Here is a 19,726-nt window from a genome sequence, read left to right on the forward strand (position 1 = left end):
ACACCTGGCACGAACTGGCAATGTACGCAATAGAGGTGCTGGCTTGCCCGGCAGCCAGCGTTATGTCGGAACGCTGTTTCAGTGCTGCCGGAGGCATCGTCACAGATCGGCGTATCCGCCTCTCCACAGAAAATGCAGACCGTCTGACTCAAATTAAAATGAATCAATCCTGGATTGGAAACGACTACGCAACACTCCAGGACCCCAACCAAGTAACATGACCAATGAACATCTGGGATGGTTTAGCGTTTCCGGTCCCTGTTTATTGAACCTCTCATCTGTATTACATTTATGACTGCATGGCGGCAAAAAGCATTGCTGCTATATCCGCACACTTTTTGTCCTCATGCAAGGCCTGGGTTGTTGTGTCTCAAAAAGCATGGCCTTCTTCTCCTCCTGCGCCTGCTCCTGTTCCATCACGTGTGCTGCTGCTGCTGGGTTAGCGTTGCCGCCCGGTCCCTGTTAATTGAACCTCTTATCTTTATTACATTTATGACTGCATGCATGGCGGTAAAAAGCATGCTATCTGCACGCTTTTTGTCCTCATGCAAGGCCTGGGTTGTTGTGTCTCACAAAGCGTGGCCTTCTCCTCCTGCGCCTCCTCCTGTTCCATCACGTGTGCTGCTGCTGCTGCTGGGTTAGCGTTGCCGGTCCCTGTTTATGGAACCTCTTATCTTTATTACATTTATGACTGCATGGCGGTACAAAGCATGCTATCCACATGCTTTTTGTCCTCATGCAAGGCCTGGGTTGTTGTGTCTCACAAAGCGTGGCCTTCTCCTCCTGCGCCTCCTCCTGTTCCATCACGTGTGCTGCTGCTGCTGGGTTAGCGTTGCCGGTCCCTGTTTATGGAACCTCTTATCTTTATTACATTTATGACTGCATGGCGGTACAAAGCATGCTATCCGCACGCTTCTTGTCCTCATGCAAGGCCTGGGTTGTTGTGTCTCACAAAGCGTGGCCTTCTCCTCCTGCGCCTCCTCCTGTTCCATCACGTCTGCTGCTGCTGGGTTAGCGTTGCCGCGTGGTCCCTGTTTATTGAACCACTTATCTTTATTACATTTATGACTGCATGGCGGTACAAAGCATGCTATCCGCACGCTTCTTGTCCTCATGCAAGGCCTGGGTTGTTGTGTCTCACAAAGCGTGGCCTTCTCCTCCTGCGCCTCCTCCTGTTCCATCACGTCTGCTGCTGCTGGGTTAGTGTTGCCGCGTGGTCCCTGTTTATTGAACCACTTATCTTTATTACATTTATGACTGCATGGCGGTACAAAGCATGCTATCCGCACGCTTCTTGTCCTCATGCAAGGCCTGGGTTGTTGTGTCTCACAAAGCGTGGCCTTCTCCTCCTGCACCTCCTCCTGTTCCATCACGTCTGCTGCTGCTGGGTTAGCGTTGCCGCGTGGTCCCTGTTTATTGAACCACTTATCTTTATTACATTTATGACTGCATGGCGGTACAAAGCATGCTATCCGCACGCTTCTTGTCCTCATGCAAGGCCTGGGTTGTTGTGTCTCAAAGCGTGGCCTTCTCCTCCTGCGCCACCCTCCTCCTGTTCCATCACGTGTGCTGCTGCTGGGTTAGCGTTACCGGTCCCTTTTCCTGGAACCTCTTATATGTATTACATTTATGACTGCATGCCGACAAAAAGCATGTTACCTGTGCAAAGAAAACAGACATTTCCCGCATTTAAAAGACAGTTTTCCCTTTGAAACTTTAAAATCTATTTTCTCAAAAACTATAAGCTCTTTTTGCTAATTTTTTTTTCCTCTTGTACCCACTCCCAAGGTGCACATACCCTGTAAATTTGGGGTATGTAGCATGTAAGGAGGCTTTACAAAGCACAAAAGTTCGGGTCCCCATTGACTTCCATTATGTTCGGAGTTCGGCTCGAACACCCGAACATCGCGGCCATGTTCGGCCTGTTCGGCCCGAACCCTAACATCTAGATGTTCGCCCAACACTACTTGACATGCCCAGGGTCAGTGGAGATTCCCCCATTTAGTGGTGCTAATAACTTAGCATTCCCCTCACTGAAAGCTTATGCCAGAGGTATGTTAATAAGACAAGGATCACGTCTAAAAAAGGAGAGAGTGGAAAAAAACAATTTTCTACTGGAACAAATTAAGATTCGGGAGAAGAGCCATAAACAAACCCCCACTAGAGATCTGAAAAGAGAGCTTTTTCACTTACGACAGGAACTTAGCATTTTATTACAATCTAAATACGATTTTCTATGCCAGAAAATGAAATTAAACTTTTATGCTCAGAGCAATAAAGCAGGCTCCTTCTTAGCAAACCTTATAAAACATAAGCAGGCCAAATCTAAAATACATTCAATAAAACATCCGAACTCTAACCAGACAATCACTAACCCCAAATTAATCGTAGATGCATTCTGCGATTATTATGCAAGTTTATACAACTTACAATCAGACAAATCACTAACTCAACCTACAGAAGAAACCATCTCATCATTCTTAAATTCAATTGAACTACCTTCGCTCTCCAACCAACAACTGGAACAACTCAATTCCCATTTTTCAAACAACAGAGGTTTCTGCAGTAATTAAAGCTCTTAAACATAACAAAGCTCCAGGCCCAGACGGGTTTGGGAATGAGTTTTTCCTGACTCTCAACACTACTCTCTCCCCCCTCCTGACCGACCTCTTCAACGAATTTGCCACTTCCACCTCTATACCAGAAGAATATTTACAGGCAAACATTACAGTAATCCCCAAACCAGGAAAAGACCATACCTTGACAACAAATTATAGACCAATTTCTCTGTTAAACGCAGATATTAAAATTTACGCCAAGCTACTAGCTAATAGGCTAATGAAATTCTCCCCTGCTTTACTATCACAGGACCAGGTTGGCTTTACCACCGGCAGACAAGCCTCGGATGCCACGAGACGCATGGTAACCATTTTGAGACCTGTCCAGCTTAGTCGAATGCCTTCTCTGCTACTTACCTTGGACGCAGAGAAGGCGTTCGACAGAGTTCACTGGCAATTTCTTAAAGCCACCCTGGTCAAATTTGGTTTCACAGGTCAAATCTTATCTGCCATTATGGCGTTCTATACTACCCCAACTGCCAGGGTTAATGCAGTTAACTTCCTATCAAAACCCTTCCGTATCCCCAACGGTACCCGCCAGGGCTGCCCCCTCTCACCAGTCATTTTCATCCTAATCATGGAGACTCTGGCCCAAAAAATTCGATCAAATCCATCAATATCTGGCATCTCTATCAATGAGTCCAAACATCTAATAAGCATGTTTGCTGACGACGTAGCGCTGCTCTTAACAGAGCCATTAAGTTCTATTTCTAACCTCATGACTGAAATTCAACATTTCTCAGATGTCTCCATGTATAAATTGAATCAAACTAAATCCTATATATTAGGCCTCAATATCCCCACCAAAATGGAAGCTCATTTAAAGACATCTTATCCATTCCCATGGGCAGATGGGGCAGTAACTTATTTAGGCATTCAGCTATCTCGCCACTCGGCAGACTTATTTAAATATAATATGGTCCCCTTACTTACAGACATAAAAAAAGAATGTCTATCCATGTCCAAACATTGGATGTCATGGTCTGGTCGCATAGCAGCGTTTAAATTATTCTTGCTACCTAAGATCCTATACACCGTACGCACCTTACAGATCATGATTCCTAGCTCGTGGTTCTCCGATATTAGGAAGTGTATAAAAACCTTCATCTGGCAGGGGAAAAAGGTCCGCACATCCTATCAAACAATGACCTTTCCAAAACAACTAGGGGGCATGGTCTTCCCAATATAGAGAAATATTACCATGCCACCAACTTGGAGATGGTAAGGCAATGGTGGAACCCTCAGTCACCCAAACCATGGGTAAAACTAGACTCCCACCTCTTAAAAACAAACCTTAGAACTCTACTTACCAGCATCAGCATGGGAGCTAAACTCCCTACAACACCATTTCCCTCCATATTAGCCTCCCTAAAATCATGGGAAAACTTCAACAAACATCCTCCTCCACAGAAACACGCAGTTCATCTCCCAACCTCTATTTCAGCCCTCGAACACTTTACTATAGAGCTTAATCTGAAAACTTGGAAAAACTCAGGTATCCTCCTCCTTAGTGACCTCTTCAATGGCTCCCAAGTCAAATCATTCAAGGAACTAGACAAGCAATACAAACTACCCCACTCCCAATTATTTACCTACCGTAGAATCTTCCACTTAATAAAATAAGAAAAAATATCCCCTCCATATATCCATGCAAGCATTCTTGCTATGCTTAATTTTACTGGCAATTACAAAGGGGGCATCTCGGTTTGGTATAAAACTACCCGCGATATTCCTTCACCCTTACAAAAATACGCCACAATTTGGTCTCTCGACCTAAATACCGTCATCTCAGTACCAAAATTGGTGGCAGCCAACACAACTGTTTCTAAAATATCCTGATGTAATTCCCACTGGGAACTCTCCAAGAAAATATTCTATAAATAATACAGGACCCCAAGACAAATTGCTTCATTCTCCCCCCAGTCCTCAACAACATGCTGGAAATGTAAGACCAACACTGGTACATATGTACATATGTTTTGGGGATGCCCTATTGTATCACGTCTTTGGGCAACAGTTGAGTCCCATATCCGTAAAATTCACACTTCTACGCTCAACCTAAGGCCTGAACTGGCATTACTATTAATCTACCCAGACAACATCCCCTTGGAACTACAACCCCCAATATATCATTTGATCCTTAGTGCATTGTACTTGATAACTACCAATTGGAAGTCCCAAGAAGAAATACCACCTCAACAACTCCTAGCCATTACTAAATATAACCTCAATATGGAGCAGAAAATTAGATCCAGATTAGGTCTTAAACACCGTAACTTTAACTTCCCCTCAGTTTGGTGTTAATCTCACCCCTTTCTCAAGGCACAACATTTATAGACCCTCTATTTTACATTATACAGCGCCGTCATCTAAAGGTCTCTGACCCATTCTTCACTGAGGAAATAGGCTACCGAAACACAACTGATATCCAACTATTCAACTATAGTCAAATATACGAATATTAAGAGCCTCCTTAGGCTCTTTAGTTTTCTTTTAGTTTAGTTAAGTAAGGTTACCTTAGTAGAGAGGTAAGGTGCGGATATGTTATAATAAAGAATCTCTCTACCACAGAACAAGATCCCACGTGTAAGCCATCTCTATAATGACACCAAATCTACACTCTGGTGGTGGCCCATGCTGGCCCTCTGGTTGCACCAGACGTTCCCCAACCTTTTTTAAAGGATTACCCTCGCTTTGGCTACCTATTAGGTCCTGTAAATGCCATGGCAGAGAGTAAACCACTCATTGACTCTCTCATTGCGCAGACCCTAATTACATAAAAACGCATTGTATATATAAAATATACATTATTGAGACGCTATTGTTTATCTGCAACTAATGACACACTCTAATTTACTGCCTGCTGATTAATGATCTATGTACTATAATATACTGTACTACATTCTTCTGTATCTTACTGCACGTTATGATACTATAGTTTATAATACTCTATTGTACTGTTCTATTATGATCTAATGTTATTTTACAATATGTTGTTATGCTACTCCATCTACAAAATAAAAAATGGTTTATAATGAAAAAAAAAAATAACTTAGCATTCCATCAACTTTACCACTGTGTAGAGCCCTCCTTGGACAGGCAGAGTGCGGAGCTTACTAAGGAAGCATCCTTCTCATGACGCACCGCGCATGCCCTCCCCCCCGTTTACACTTATTTTATCATTTAAAATTTGTTTTCATATGTATAATGCTTAAATATCGTTTTCAACCTTATTCTATTGCAAATTTTATTTTATTACAAATATATAAATTATTCTATTCATGTTATTTATAGTGAAGTATTTTAAGGATTAAATATATTATTGTTTATATGTGTGTAAGGGTGTTTGTGCAGTGGGGATGGTTAGAGGTAGGCACCACCAGGGGGATGGTTAGGGTTAGGCACCACCAGGGGGATGGTTAGGGAGGCACCACCAGGGGGGTGGTTAGAGTTAGGCACCACCAGGGGTGTGGTTGGGGTTAGGCACCACCAGGGGGGTCTTAGGGTTAGGCACCACCAGGGGGGTGGTTAGGGTTAGGCACCACCAGGGGGGGTGGTTAGGGTTAGGCACCACCAGCGAGGGTGGTTAGGGTTAGGCACCACCAGGGGGGGTGGTTAGGGTTAGGCACCACCAGGAGGGTGGTTAGGGTTAGGCACCACCAGGGGGGTGGTTAGGGTTAGGCATCACCAGAGGGGTGGTTAGGGTTAGGCACCACCAGGGGGGTCTAGGGGTTAGGGATAGGTACAGGGAGGGTTCTGTGTGAGAGTAGGGTTAGGTATAGTTACAGTACAATATACACCACCAGGGGGGTGGTTATAAGTAGGCACCACCAGGGGGGTGGTTAGGGTTAGGCACCACCAAGGGGGTGGTTAGGGTTAGGCACCACAGGGGGGGGGTCTAGGGGTTAGGGATAGGTACAGGAAGGGTTATGTGTGAGAGTAGGGTTAGGTATAGTTACAGTACAATATACACCACGGTTAGGGTTAGGCACAACCAGGGGGGTAGTTAGGGTGAGGCACCACCAGGGGGGTCTAGGTATTGGGGATAGGTACAGGGAGGGTTCTGTGTGAGAGTAGGGTTAGGTATAGTTGCAGCACAATATATGTAATATATACAAATTATTAAATTATGTGGGCCGCAGTTTGATTGAAACGGTAAATAGCGTTTTAAATAACCTGCGCCAATTTTGAACAGTTAAAACGCTAAATAGCGTTTTATAATGTAACTGAATGTGGCGCCATTATTGTACTGGCTGTGCGCCATTATTATCTGCTCCGACACAAACACATGCTCCCCCTACCCTGCAGTCTATGGAATGCCAGATCCGTCCGCAATAAAGTTACAGCAGTCCACGACCTCTTCCTCTCCAAATCCCTCACCATCCTCGCACTCAGAGACATGGCTTACCCCCTCTGACTCTGCCGCAGAGGCTGCCCTCTCCTACGGGGTGCTTCACCTCAGTCACACCCTCAGACCAGACAACAGGAATGGGGGAGGGGTGGGTCTGCTCCTCTCCCCATCCTGCACCTTCCGTGTCCTCCCCCCTCCTACCTCCCTACAATTTACATCATTCGAGGCCCACACCATCTGCCTCTACCACCCCCTCCCTGCCATTGCTGTGGTATTATACCGCCCTCCGGGCTCCACCCCACAATTTCTCAAAGACCTTGCCTCCTGGCTCCCTCACATCCTCTCCTCGGACCTCCCCACCATCATCCTTGGGGATTTCAATATTCCCATTGCTGAAGCCCGGAACTCCACTGTGACCCGGCTACTCACAATTGCCAACTCACTTGGACTAGTACAACACACCAACACCTCCACTCACACTGCAGGTCCCACTCTCGACCTTATATTCACTAAATCCACCACCATTGCAGACCTTGACATAGCACCCTTTCCACCCTCGGACCATCACCTTCTCACCTTCAACCTCCTCACGGAAGGCACCTCCAAACTACCCGCCCACCCACCTGGTCGATGGCAGCGAGACCTACGCAAGCTCAACCCTATCGTCCTTGCTGACCCCCTCCATGCCCTCTCCTCCACTCTCCCCACACTAACCTGTCCTAACCTTGCTGCAGCTTCAGTATCACCAAACTCTCATCAGCCCTAGAGAAAGCTGCTCCACCAAAATTTCGCCGCAACCGACCCTAACCCCCAGCCCTGGCACACTACCCATACTTGCAACCTCCAGAGAAAAACAAACGCCACTGAATGGAAATGGAGGAAAACTAGACTTAACCAGGATTTCTTACAGTACAAGACTAACCTGCTGCTGTTCCACACTGCCCTTGCTCATGCGAAGCAGGAATACTTTACCAAGCTCATCGGAGCACAAGCTTCCAACCCCTGGTGTCTTTTTGACACCTTCAACTCCCTGCTTAACCCCCCCCCCCCCCCACCTTCTGTTTCCTCCCTCTTTGCCACAGATTTAGCCACCCACTTCACCAACAAAATTGTCTCCATCCATCAAGAAATATCCAATCTCCAATCTTCACCTCCCATCCACTCCCAACCAGCGCCTCCTCCACCCTATCCTCCCCTCACATCCTTCACTTCTATTACCACCAAGGAAGTCAACCACCTACTGCAGACTTCCCATACCACTACTTCCCCCTTTGACCCAATCCCTTCTCATTTACTCCAGCCTCACTTCACGGAATTGGCCCCAGTTAGTGTTGGGCGAACATCTAGATGTTCAGGCCGAACAAGGCCGCGATGTTCGGGTGTTCCAGCTGAACTCCGAACATAATGGAAGTCAATGGGGACCCAAACTTTCGTGCTTTGTAAAGCCTCCTTACATGCTACATACCCCAAATTTACAGGGTATGTGCACCTTGAGAGTGGGTACAAGAGGAAAAAAAATTTGCAAAAAGAGCTTATAGTTTTTGAGAAAATCGATTTTAAAGTTTCAAAGGGAAAACTGTCTTTTAAATGCGGGAAATGTCTGTTTTCTTTGCACAGGTAACATGCTTTTTGTCGGCATGCAGTCATAAATGTAATACATATAAGAGGTTCCTGGAAAAGGGACCGGTAACGCTAACCCAGCAGCAGCACACGTGATGGAACAGGAGGAGGGTGGCGCAGGAGGAGAAGGCCACGCTTTGAGACACAACAACCCAGGCCTTGCATGAGGACAAGAAGCGTGCGGATAGCAATTTGCATTTTGTCGCCATGCAGTCATAAATGTAATACAGATGAGAGGTTCAATAAACAGGGACCGGAAACGCTAACCCATCACAGATGTTCATTGTTCATGTTACTTGGTTGGGGTCCGGGAGTGTTGCGTAGTCGTTTCCAATCCAGGATTGATTCATTTTAATTTGAGTCAGACAGTCTGCATTTTCTGTGGAGAGGCGGATACGCCGATCTGTGACGATGCCTCCGGCAGCACTGAAACAGCGTTCCGACATAACGCTGGCTGCCGGGCAAGCCAGCACCTCTATTGCGTACATTGCCAGTTTGTACCAGGTGTCTAGCTTCGATACCCAATAGTTGAAGGGTGCAGATGGATTGTTCAACACAGCTATGCCATCTGACATGTAGTCCTTGACCATCTTCTCCAGGCGATCGGTGTTGGAGGTGGATCTGCACGCTTGCTGTTCTGTGTGCTGCTGCATGGGTGTCAGAAAATGTTCCCACTCCAAGGACACTGCCGATACCATTCCCTTTTGGGCACTAGCTGCGGCTTGTGTTGTTTGCTGCCCTCCTGGTCATCCTGGGTTTGCGGAAGTCAGTCTGTCGGCGTACAACTGGCTAGAGGAGGGGGAGGATGTCAATCTCCTCTCTAAAGTCTCCACAAGGGCCTGCTGGTATTCTTCCATTTTGACCTGTCGGACTCTTTCTTCAAGCAGTTTTGGAACATTGTGTTTGTACCGTGGATCCAAAAGGGTATAAACCCAGTAATTGGTGTTGTCCAGAATGCGCAAAAACCTGTTTATTTGGGTTATTTCAATGGTAGTGATGGTGACGTACATAAATCTCAGCCATGGCCGTTAACAACGTCTGAATTTCACGAAATGTCTCATGCAGGTAGAAGACTTGGATTCCAAATATGGGGTCCCTACATCTCTGCAAACCAGAGTTACAGGGCTCCAAAATTGGTAAAATCCCCCATAGGCTTTCATTGCCTCCCTATTTCACTTTCCAAAATCTCACATCTTTTCAAAGGGCAATTGCTCAGCAGTGGCAAATTTTCTAGCATTGTAGGGACCCTTAGGGGGAACATGACTGGTGAGTTTCGGGCCCCTAGGCCGAAGAGGTCATAGCCTAGGGTCACAAAAACCTGTTTATTTGGGCTATTTCAATGGTAGTGATGCTGACGTACATAAATCTCAGCCATGGCCGTTAGCAACGTCTGAATTTCACGAAATGTCTTATGCAGGTAGAAGACATATTGTTAGACTTGGATTCCAAAGATGGGGTCCCTACATCTCTGCAAACCAGAGTTACAGGGCTCCAAAATTGGTAAAATCCCCCATAGGCTTTCATTGCCTCCCTATTTCACTTTCCAAAATCTCACATCTTTTCAAAGGGCAATGGCTCAGCAGTACCAAATATTCTAGCATTGTAGGGACTCTTAGGGGGATCATGACTGGTGAGTTTTGCCACTGCTGAGCCATTGCCCTTTGAAATGGTGTGAGATTTTGGAACGGTAAATAGTAGGCCCAATGAAAGCCTATGGGGGATTTTACCAATTTTGGAGCCCTGTAACTCTGGTTTGCAGAGATGTAGGGACCCCATCTTTGGAATCCAAGTCTAACAATATGTCTTCTACCTGCATGAGACATTTCGTGAAATTCAGACGTTGCTAACGGCCATGGCTGAGATTTATGTACGTCAGCATCACTACCATTGAAATAGCCCAAATAAACAGGTTTTTGTGACCCTAGGCTATGACCTCTTCGGCCTAGGGGCCCGAAACTCACCAGTCATGTTCCCCCTAAGGGTCCTTACAATGCTAGAAAATTTGCCACTGCTGAGCAATTGCCCTTTGAAAAGATGTGAGATTTTGGAAAGTGAAATAGGGAGACAATGAAAGCCTATGGGGAATTTTACCAGTTTTGGAGCCCTGTAACTCTGGTTTGCAGAGATGTAGGGACCCCATATTTGGAATCCAAGTCTAACAATATGTCTTCTACCTGCATGAGACATTTCGTGAAATTCAGACGTTGCTAACGGCCATGGCTGAGATTTATGTACGTCAGCATCACTACCATTGAAATTGCCCAAATAAACAGGTTTTTGTGACCCTAGGCTATGACCTCTTCGGCCTAGGACTGCATTGAACGTGACCCACGCATTGTGCGCATTCTGGACAACACCAATTACTGGGTTTATACCCTTCTGGATCCACGGTACAAACACAATGTTCCAAAACTGCTTGAAGAAAGAGTCAGACAGGTCAAAATGGAAGAATACCAGCAGGCCCTTGTGGAGACTTTAGAGAGGAGATTGACATCCTCCCCCTCCTCTAGCCAGTTGTACGCTGACAGACTGACTTCCGCAAACCCAGGATGACCAGGAGGGCAGCAAACAACACAAGCCGCAGCTAGTGCCCAAAAGGGAATGGTATCGGCAGTGTCCTTGGAGTGGGAACATTTTCTGACACCCATGCAGCAGCACACAGAACAGCAAGCGTGCAGATCCACCTCCAACACCGATCGCCTGGAGAAGATGGTCAAGGACTACATGTCAGATGGCATAGCTGTGTTGAACAATCCATCTGCACCCTTCAACTATTGGGTATCGAAGCTAGACACCTGGCACAAACTGGCAATGTACGCAATAGAGGTGCTGGCTTGCCCGGCAGCCAGCGTTATGTCGGAACGCTGTTTCAGTGCTGCCGGAGGCATCGTCACAGATCGGCGTATCCGCCTCTCCACAGAAAATGCAGACCGTCTGACTCAAATTAAAATGAATCAATCCTGGATTGGAAACGACTACGCAACACTCCCGGACCCCAACCAAGTAACATGAACAATGAACATCTGTGATGGGTTAGCGTTTCCGGTCCCTGTTTATTGAACCTCTCATCTGTATTACATTTATGACTGCATGGCGACAAAATGCAAATTGCTATCCGCACGCTTCTTGTCCTCATGCAAGGCCTGGGTTGTTGTGTCTCAAAGCGTGGCCTTCTCCTCCTGCGCCACCCTCCTCCTGTTCCATCATGTGTGCTGCTGCTGGGTTAGCGTTACCGGTCCCTTTTCCTGGAACCTCTTATATGTATTACATTTATGACTGCATGCCGACAAAAAGCATGTTACCTGTGCAAAGAAAACAGACATTTCCCGCATTTAAAAGACAGTTTTCCCTTTGAAACTTTAAAATCGATTTTCTCAAAAACCTATAAGCTCTTTTTGCTAAATTTGTTTTTCCTCTTGTACCCACTCCCAAGGTGCACATACCCTGTAAATTTGGGGTATGAAGCATGTAAGGAGGCTTTACAAAGCACGAAAGTTCGGGTCCCCATTGACTTCCATTATGTTCGGAGTTCGGCTCGAACACCCGAACATCGCGGCCATGTTCGGCCCGAACCCGAACATCTAGATGTTCGCCCAACACTACACGTGACCCGTTCGGCCAATCACAGCGCTAGCCGAACGTTCGGGGAACGTTCGGCCATGCGCTCTTAGTTCGGCCATATGGCCGAACAGTTTGGCCGAACACCATCAGGTGTTCGGCCGAACTCGAACATCACCCGAACAGGGTGATGTTCTGCAGAACCCGAACAGTGGCGAACACTGTTCGCCCAACACTAGCCCCAGTCCTCACTACCCTGTTCAACCTCTCCCTATCCACAGGCACCTTCCCCTCAGACTTCAAGCAGGCCACTGTACTACCCCTGTTTAAGAAACCCTCCCTTGACCCCTCGCTACCCTCCAACTACCGCCCGATCTCCCTCCTCCCCTTTGCTTCAAAACTCCTTGACCGTCTGGTTCACAAACGCCTGACCCAGTACCTCAATGCCAACTCACTGCTAGACCCACTGCAATCTGGATTTCGGCCTGCCCACTCAACTAACACTGCTCTCACCAAAGTGGTCAATGACCTTGTCTTCGCTAAAGCTGAAGGTAAATACTCCATTCTCCTCCTCCTTGAACTTTCAGCAGCTTTTGACACAGTAGATCATCCCCTACTCCTCCAGTCCATGGGCATTCACGATCTCGCCCTGACCTGGCTTTCATCCTACCTCTCCAACTGCTCCTTCACGACTGCCTTCAATGAGTCCTCGTCCACCCCCAACCACCTCTCAGTGGGAGTCCCCCAAGGCTCGGTCCTTGGCCCCCTACTGTTCACCCTATACACATCCTACATTGGCAAGGTTATCTCCTCCATGGGTTTTAACTACCATCTGTATGCAGATGACACCCAGATCTACCTCCACACCCCTGACATATCCACCACTACCATGGACAAGCTCTCCTCCTGCCTATCAGCCAGCTCCTCCTGGATGTCCGATAGGTTCCTGAAACTAAATCTAGACAAAACGGAATTTATGATCTTCCCACCCCGGCCATCCATGAACCTCCCAGATGTGCATGTCACTGTTAACCATACTACCATTCGCCCTACCTCTCAAGCCCTCTGTCTGGGTGTCACCCTGGACTCCGCACTCTCCTTCACTCCCCACATCCAAAACCTCACAAAGTCCTGCAACTTCCACCTTCGTAACATCTGTAAGATTCGCCCTTTCCTGACCTCTGCCACCACTAAACTCCTCATCCATGTCCTCATAATTTCCCGCCTTGACTACTGCATTGCCCTGCTGTCTGGTCTCCCTATGACCCGAATAGCCCCACTGCAGTCCATCATGAGTGTGGCAGCCAGAATTATCCACTGCTCCCATCACTCCACCACGGCGGATCCCCTCCTTGAATCCCTCCACTGGCTTCCTATCCAGTCCAGGATCAGATTCAAGATACTGTGTCTGACCTACAAATCTGTACACAAAACCTGTCCAACCTACATTTCCAATCTTGCTCAGAGGTACACACCTAGCCGCTCACTCCGCTTTTCCAATCAACTTCGCCTAACTGCCCCGCATCACCCAGTCCCATGCACGCCTCCAGGACTTTTCAAGAGCTGCTCCAACACTATGGAACTCCCTACCTCCACTAATTAGGGCAGCCCCCTCCTTCAACATCTTCAAGAAGGCCCTCAAAACTCACCTTTTCACTCTGGCCTACTACCCCTCACAAGTTCTCTAAACCCACAGCTGAAGTCTGGTCCCCTACCTTTCGTGTCCTTACCTCTCCCTCTAGATTGTAAGCCTTCGGGCAGGGTCCTCCTCCTTTTGTGTCTTACCTGATCATGCACCTCCATCACTGTGAACCCATGCTATGTATCTGAGTGAACCTAGCTTGCCTAATCTCCATGCTCCCATCCAGTGACTGGCTAAGCATTACCTTGTACTCATACTGTGCTGCATGATCTGATTTTCTTGTATTCACGTATTGTCATTTTGCTGTATGTCACCCCTAAATATTGTCTGTAACCTAAACTAATGTCCAGCGCTGCGTAATATGTTGGCACTTTATAAATACAATAAATAAATAAATGTATATTTACACAAAGGGGGGTCTAGGGGTTAGGGATAGATCTGTGTGAGGATAAAGTTAGGTATAATTGCAGTAAAATACTTGTAAAATCTACCATTCTATTACTATGCTTAACACAAGTATAAATATTGTTTTTTGCTATAGACGCTATTTGATGTTTTATTTCAGAATTCGTTTATTGTTATAGACGGTGTTTTGCCATTTAATTACTGTTTATTCAACCTATTTAGGACTTAATTTTAGTTTACAAGCTATTAAATGAAAAATATTGTTTTACATTACAACTTATAATTTCGGCTATATCCCACGCCCTTTTTTCCAGGCGCCCTTTTTTGATACACGCATTGCAGATGTGTTATAGATGAATTGCAGTAGTCTGATATATGTGATTGTACTGTTATTGGTGCTGAGCAATTAAGTGAGGCTGGGAGCTCATTTTAGATCTCATCTCAGTCTGCAAGTTATTTTCTATTGACCTTGCTTGGTAATATTTTCCATACTAATAATGATTACTGATATAATTAAAATGTGTATCTCTTTTCTAGGGACCTCCAGGTGAACAAGGAGAGCCAGGAGCAACTGGACAACCTGGCTTCCAGGTATAATGCAAAGAGAATGTTGTCCCCTATTTAGATAATTGAAGATATATATATATATATATATATATATATATATATATATATATATATATATATATATATATAATTAATTTTGGAGTGTAATAGGGCAGAGAAAGCTGCAGAAACAATATGCAAACCAAGGAATCAATTTGCAACCACAAATATGCAGAATTAAGAAGTTCTGAGAAACACAGCTGCATCACAATGTAAATAACAATGTAGTTTTATGAAGTACAAAAGGGACAAAACCAATACAATACAAAAACCAATAAACAATACAGACATAGCAGCCAACACCCATAAGTATTTGTCATCCATGAACATTCCTACCTCAGGAAGTAGTTATGGCAAACTCTACATCTTCATTTAAAGAGGGTTTGGATGCTTTCTTTTCATTGAAGGGCATTCATGGCTATAATAAGTAGGTAATTCCCGGGAGCAAGGGCGTAGCTGGAAACAACTGGGCCCCACTGCGAAACTTTGGATGCCCCCTTCCCTCCACGCTTTTTTACACAGGTAAACTGAGAACCAATGTTAATCAATTGGCTAGTGCACACTTGAATGTGTTTTCTACATGCATATTACAGCTGGATGCACACATAGCAGAAACGTTAGCGTTGCATAAAATGCAGCAATTTTGCCACTAATGGAAGTCTATTGGCCACAGGAAAAATTGCATATGCGTTTTCTATGCGTTTTACAGTATGCGTTTTCAAAAACGCTGGTTCTGTTGCATATTATGCAGGATGGCTGCCAAAACGCATATAATGAAAGTCAATGGGAAGGCATTGGTATGCGTTTTTTCAATGCGTTTTTGCTTAAAAAATGTTTAGTTATGCATTTTCGCTTCCTGTTGTCTTCCTAATGATTTGCATAAAACGCAATAGAAAAACATATGAAAAATGAATACAAAACGCATATGCGTTTTGTATTAGCGACCAGCAGACACATTAAAACACATGCAAAAGCAAGAAAAACGCATAGCAAATGCACCAAAAATTCAGTAAAAATGCACAAAAAACACACACAACATGAACATAAAACGTGATATAAAAATGCAGCCTTTCATGCTATGTGCAGCATGTGAACCGAGCCTTAAAGGGAACGTAAGCTGAGAGGGATATTTCCTTTTAAACAATACCAGTTGCTTGGCAGTCCTGCTGATCTCTTTGGCTGCAGAGGTGGCTGTATCACACACCAGAAACAAGCATGCAGCTTAACCAGTCTGAATTCAGTCAGAGCACCTGATATGCATGCTTGTTCAGGGGCTGTGTCTGAAAGTATTACAGACACAGGATCAGCAGGAGAGTCAGGCAACTAGAATTATTTTAAAAGGAAAAATCCATATCCTTCCCAGTGTAGGTTCTCTTTAAACAGACAGCAGTGAAGCACTGAGCACAGAGGCGCCGAGCTCGCTGATATAATACAGATGCTGTGACTCCTACTGTATTTTGCCTGAGGAAGCGGGATGTATGGCCCGTGAAACGCATCGCATTGTTTTTTGGAGTTCCGAATAAATTGTTGCCTGTCTGAATCGCAGTCCTTGCCTGTGTCTGTTTGGAGGGGGTAAGACCACCGCTGCCTCCTCTGTTTAACCAGTTGGTTTTTTAAGTTCATTTTATTACCTTTTATTCTTTTGGCGCCTATGCATCTTGTACACTATATTGAGTCCACCCTGGGTGGAGGGTTATTACCCTATTTTCCTGTCTACAGAGAGCGACTTTTTATTCCTGAGTGGAGTCAGGATTGTTCTCCCCACCTGCCTATACAGTGGTTGTCTATTGGTAACCCTGGTTTGTAAGTATCATTTTAACTTCTCATTTATTTGTTGTCCCCAAGACGCATTAAACTATTGGGGCTCTTGGTGTCCCTCTGCTTTATTTTTCTTTCAAGCAGTGAAGCACTGCATGCATTTTCTCTATCAATTACATTAGCTTCTGTGATAAAACGTGCATATTTTCACACATACAGACACACATGGGGCTTGATTCACTAAACCTTGATAACTCAAATATCCCACCTTATCAAAGATATCCCACCTTCTCAGAGATGTCACACCTTATCAAAGATATCACACCTTATCAGAGTAGCATAGCTAGCGCTGAGCCTCTGTGGGCTAGTAGCGCTCGCCATGCTTCTCTGATAAGGCGTGTTAAAGGATAGCCGAACTGACATGTGACATGATGAGATAGACATGTGTGTGTACAGTGCCTAGCACACAATTAACTATGCTGTGTTCCTTTTTTTCTTTCTCTGCTTGAAAGAGTTAAATACCAGGCATGTAAGTGGCTGATTCAGTCCTGACTCAGACAGGAAGTGGCTACAGTGTGACCCTTACTGATAAGAAATGCCAACTATAAAATACTTTCCTAGCAGAAAATGGCTTCTCAGAGCAAGAAAGAGGTAAAGAGGGGAATTTCTTATCAGTAGGGGTCACAATGGAGTCACTTCCTGTCTGAGTCAGGACTGAGTCAGCCACTTACATACCTGATATTTAACTTTTTCAGGCAGAGAAAGGAAAAAAGGAACACAGCATCGTTATTGTGTGCTAGGCACTGTACATACACATGTCTATCTCATCACTCCTTATCAACGTTAAAGGATACCCGAACTGACATGTGACATGATATCTTTGAAAAGGGGCTTGATTCACTAAACCCTGATAACTCATATCACAGCCGCGCTAGCGTTTTCACGTTTTGTGATTTTTGAGTTATCACAGTTTAGTGAACCAAGCCCATGGTGTGCAGAAAATGCAGACAGAAAACAGACAGACGAGTGTGCTTCCAGCCTCAGCTTATTACACTCACTCTTTCCTCCTCTGATGGAGCAGAACTGTCTCTGAAGACTTTTCCAGCATCACTACAGTGCATAGTACAGTACCCTTGGGGAAGGTTAGAGAAGTTGGGGGCAGGGTGTTGTACACAAGAGCCTGCTGAACACTGAATAGGTACTGACTACAAATCTTTGTCTGCAAAACTTTGGATGATTCGTTATCAGTGGCTGAGCAGATGCAGTCTTTACAACAATTGTGGAGAAAGTTTTTTTTTTTTTCTCTCGATGCTCTTAGTTGTCAGTCTCTCAGGACAAGAAAAGGAAACTTCTCCCCCCACGGGGCCCCCTGCTGCTTCTGGACCCCCCTATGGCTGCATTCCTTGCTGGGTCTATTGTTACACCCCTGCCCAGGAGAGCTGATGCAGGGATTTGCCTGACTATCATCTGGAGTCAGGAAGGATTTTTTTCCCCTTTTTAAGGCCAATTGGCCCAGGCCTTGTAAGGTTTTTCGGCCTACCCTGGATCAAATGGAATATTGGGATGTGTGTGGGTTTAGGATGGTGCTTTTTTGTTTGTTTTTTAACTTGATGGACGGATGTCTTTTTTCCAACCAAACTATGTAACTATGTAGCCATGTGTAACGATCGGTGAAGCACAGAGAGGATCTGATTACCGGTGATCTGCAGTATCACTGGGAATACAGATGTATACCAGATTATAAGTGATCTGCAGTATCACCGATAATCCGATATACCAGCTAACCTCTGTTCACCTGAGTAGAGTGTAGTGTTTTGGTGTAACAGTAACACTTTGAGGTCAAGGCCTCAGTGCAGTCAGGAGTACTGCACGGATTCCTTCCGCAGACCCGGACTCTCCAAGACGGGAGGAGTCAGGCTGACAGCAGTAAGGATTGTCTGAAAGTAACCCACTGGAGGAAGGGTCACTAACAGAACGAGGAACCGCCTCTAACAGTAAGGTCGGTTCTCGAGGTCGGACAAGCCAGGTCGAACACACACGGACAGATAAAGTACAGGATCAGGAGGCAAAGGCGGAGTCTAAGTATCGGCAACGGGGTATCAGATATATCGAGGTACAAAATCAGGAGGCAGAAGCAGAGTCTAGGAACGAGCCGGGGTTCGGCAACAGAGTATCAGAAATATCGAGGTACAAGATCAGAGTTCAGGAGGATAGTCAGGCAGGCAAAGGGTCATAACAGATAATCACAATCAAACTAGTACTTTAGCTATCAACAGAATCTAGCTAAGTGTAGGATTACAGCTCCAGCTGGTCCCGGGCACACTTGCGGATCTGACTACGGATCTGGGTGCTCCCACATATGTGATCGCAATGCCAGACACCAGAGGAATGACCAGGTAGCAGTATATATACACAGGTATCCCCCCAGCACCTCCCTAAGTGCTGGACCAATGACGAGTGGAGCCAGAGTCAGCTGACCAGCCTGGTCAGCTGACTCTTTTCTGGCTGTCATAAATTCCCTGCCTGAGTGCGCGCGCGCGCGCGTCACTCTGAACCTAGAGGGACTACGAGTCCCAGCCACAGCAGCCCCGCTCTGCGGTGTCTCCGCAGCGGGGGTATGCACGCTAAGGTTTCTCGGCGCTCCGCTGAGCCCTGCACGGAGACAGCCGCCTCATATCGAGAGGAGGCGGCTGCCTCTCCGTGTGCCGGCTCACTATGCGCGGAAAGAGCCGCCTGCCGCTGGCTCATGGCGGCGGCTCTTCCACGCTTTCTCTCACCATGTAATTATAGTCTGGGGGGAGGGGGGGCTGCATGATGTGTGGCGGTAAAGGAGACCACTTCACCAAGGTGGATTATGGGCTGTGTGTGTGAGCATTTAAATGCACCTGAGCCTTGTTTTTATTGTTTTTATTTTATTTATTTATTTTTTTATTGTTATTTATTTATATTGATAGATTTATTTATGTATGTGTACAGTGTATGTTATTGATCTATCTATTATATGCAGTGCTAGACAACACTGCATCGGGTCTCCAAGACTACCAATGGAAGCGTCATTTAGCAGCTGCAGCTTGCTCTCTGAATTCCAGAACCAGGAATTAGAGAGTGACTTGTGGTTGCAAGGTATGAATCAGACTGTTATTGAACCACCTCTTCTGACACTAATCT

General features: G+C 45.7%; 1 protein-coding gene across 1 annotated transcript in view; it reads left to right on the forward strand.

The window, feature by feature from the left end:
- The window catches only part of COL3A1 (collagen type III alpha 1 chain), a 2,242,195-nt gene that overhangs the window by 1,151,261 nt on the left and 1,071,208 nt on the right, over nucleotides 1-19,726 (forward strand). Inside the window, exon 27 of the mRNA XM_068244947.1 lies at nucleotides 14,732-14,785. Coding sequence (XP_068101048.1) covers nucleotides 14,732-14,785 — 54 coding nt within the window. The remainder of the gene's footprint in view (nucleotides 1-14,731; nucleotides 14,786-19,726) is intronic.

This window comes from Hyperolius riggenbachi, chromosome 7 (genome assembly GCF_040937935.1).
Source record: "Hyperolius riggenbachi isolate aHypRig1 chromosome 7, aHypRig1.pri, whole genome shotgun sequence".
Classification (NCBI taxonomy): domain Eukaryota; kingdom Metazoa; phylum Chordata; class Amphibia; order Anura; family Hyperoliidae; genus Hyperolius; species Hyperolius riggenbachi.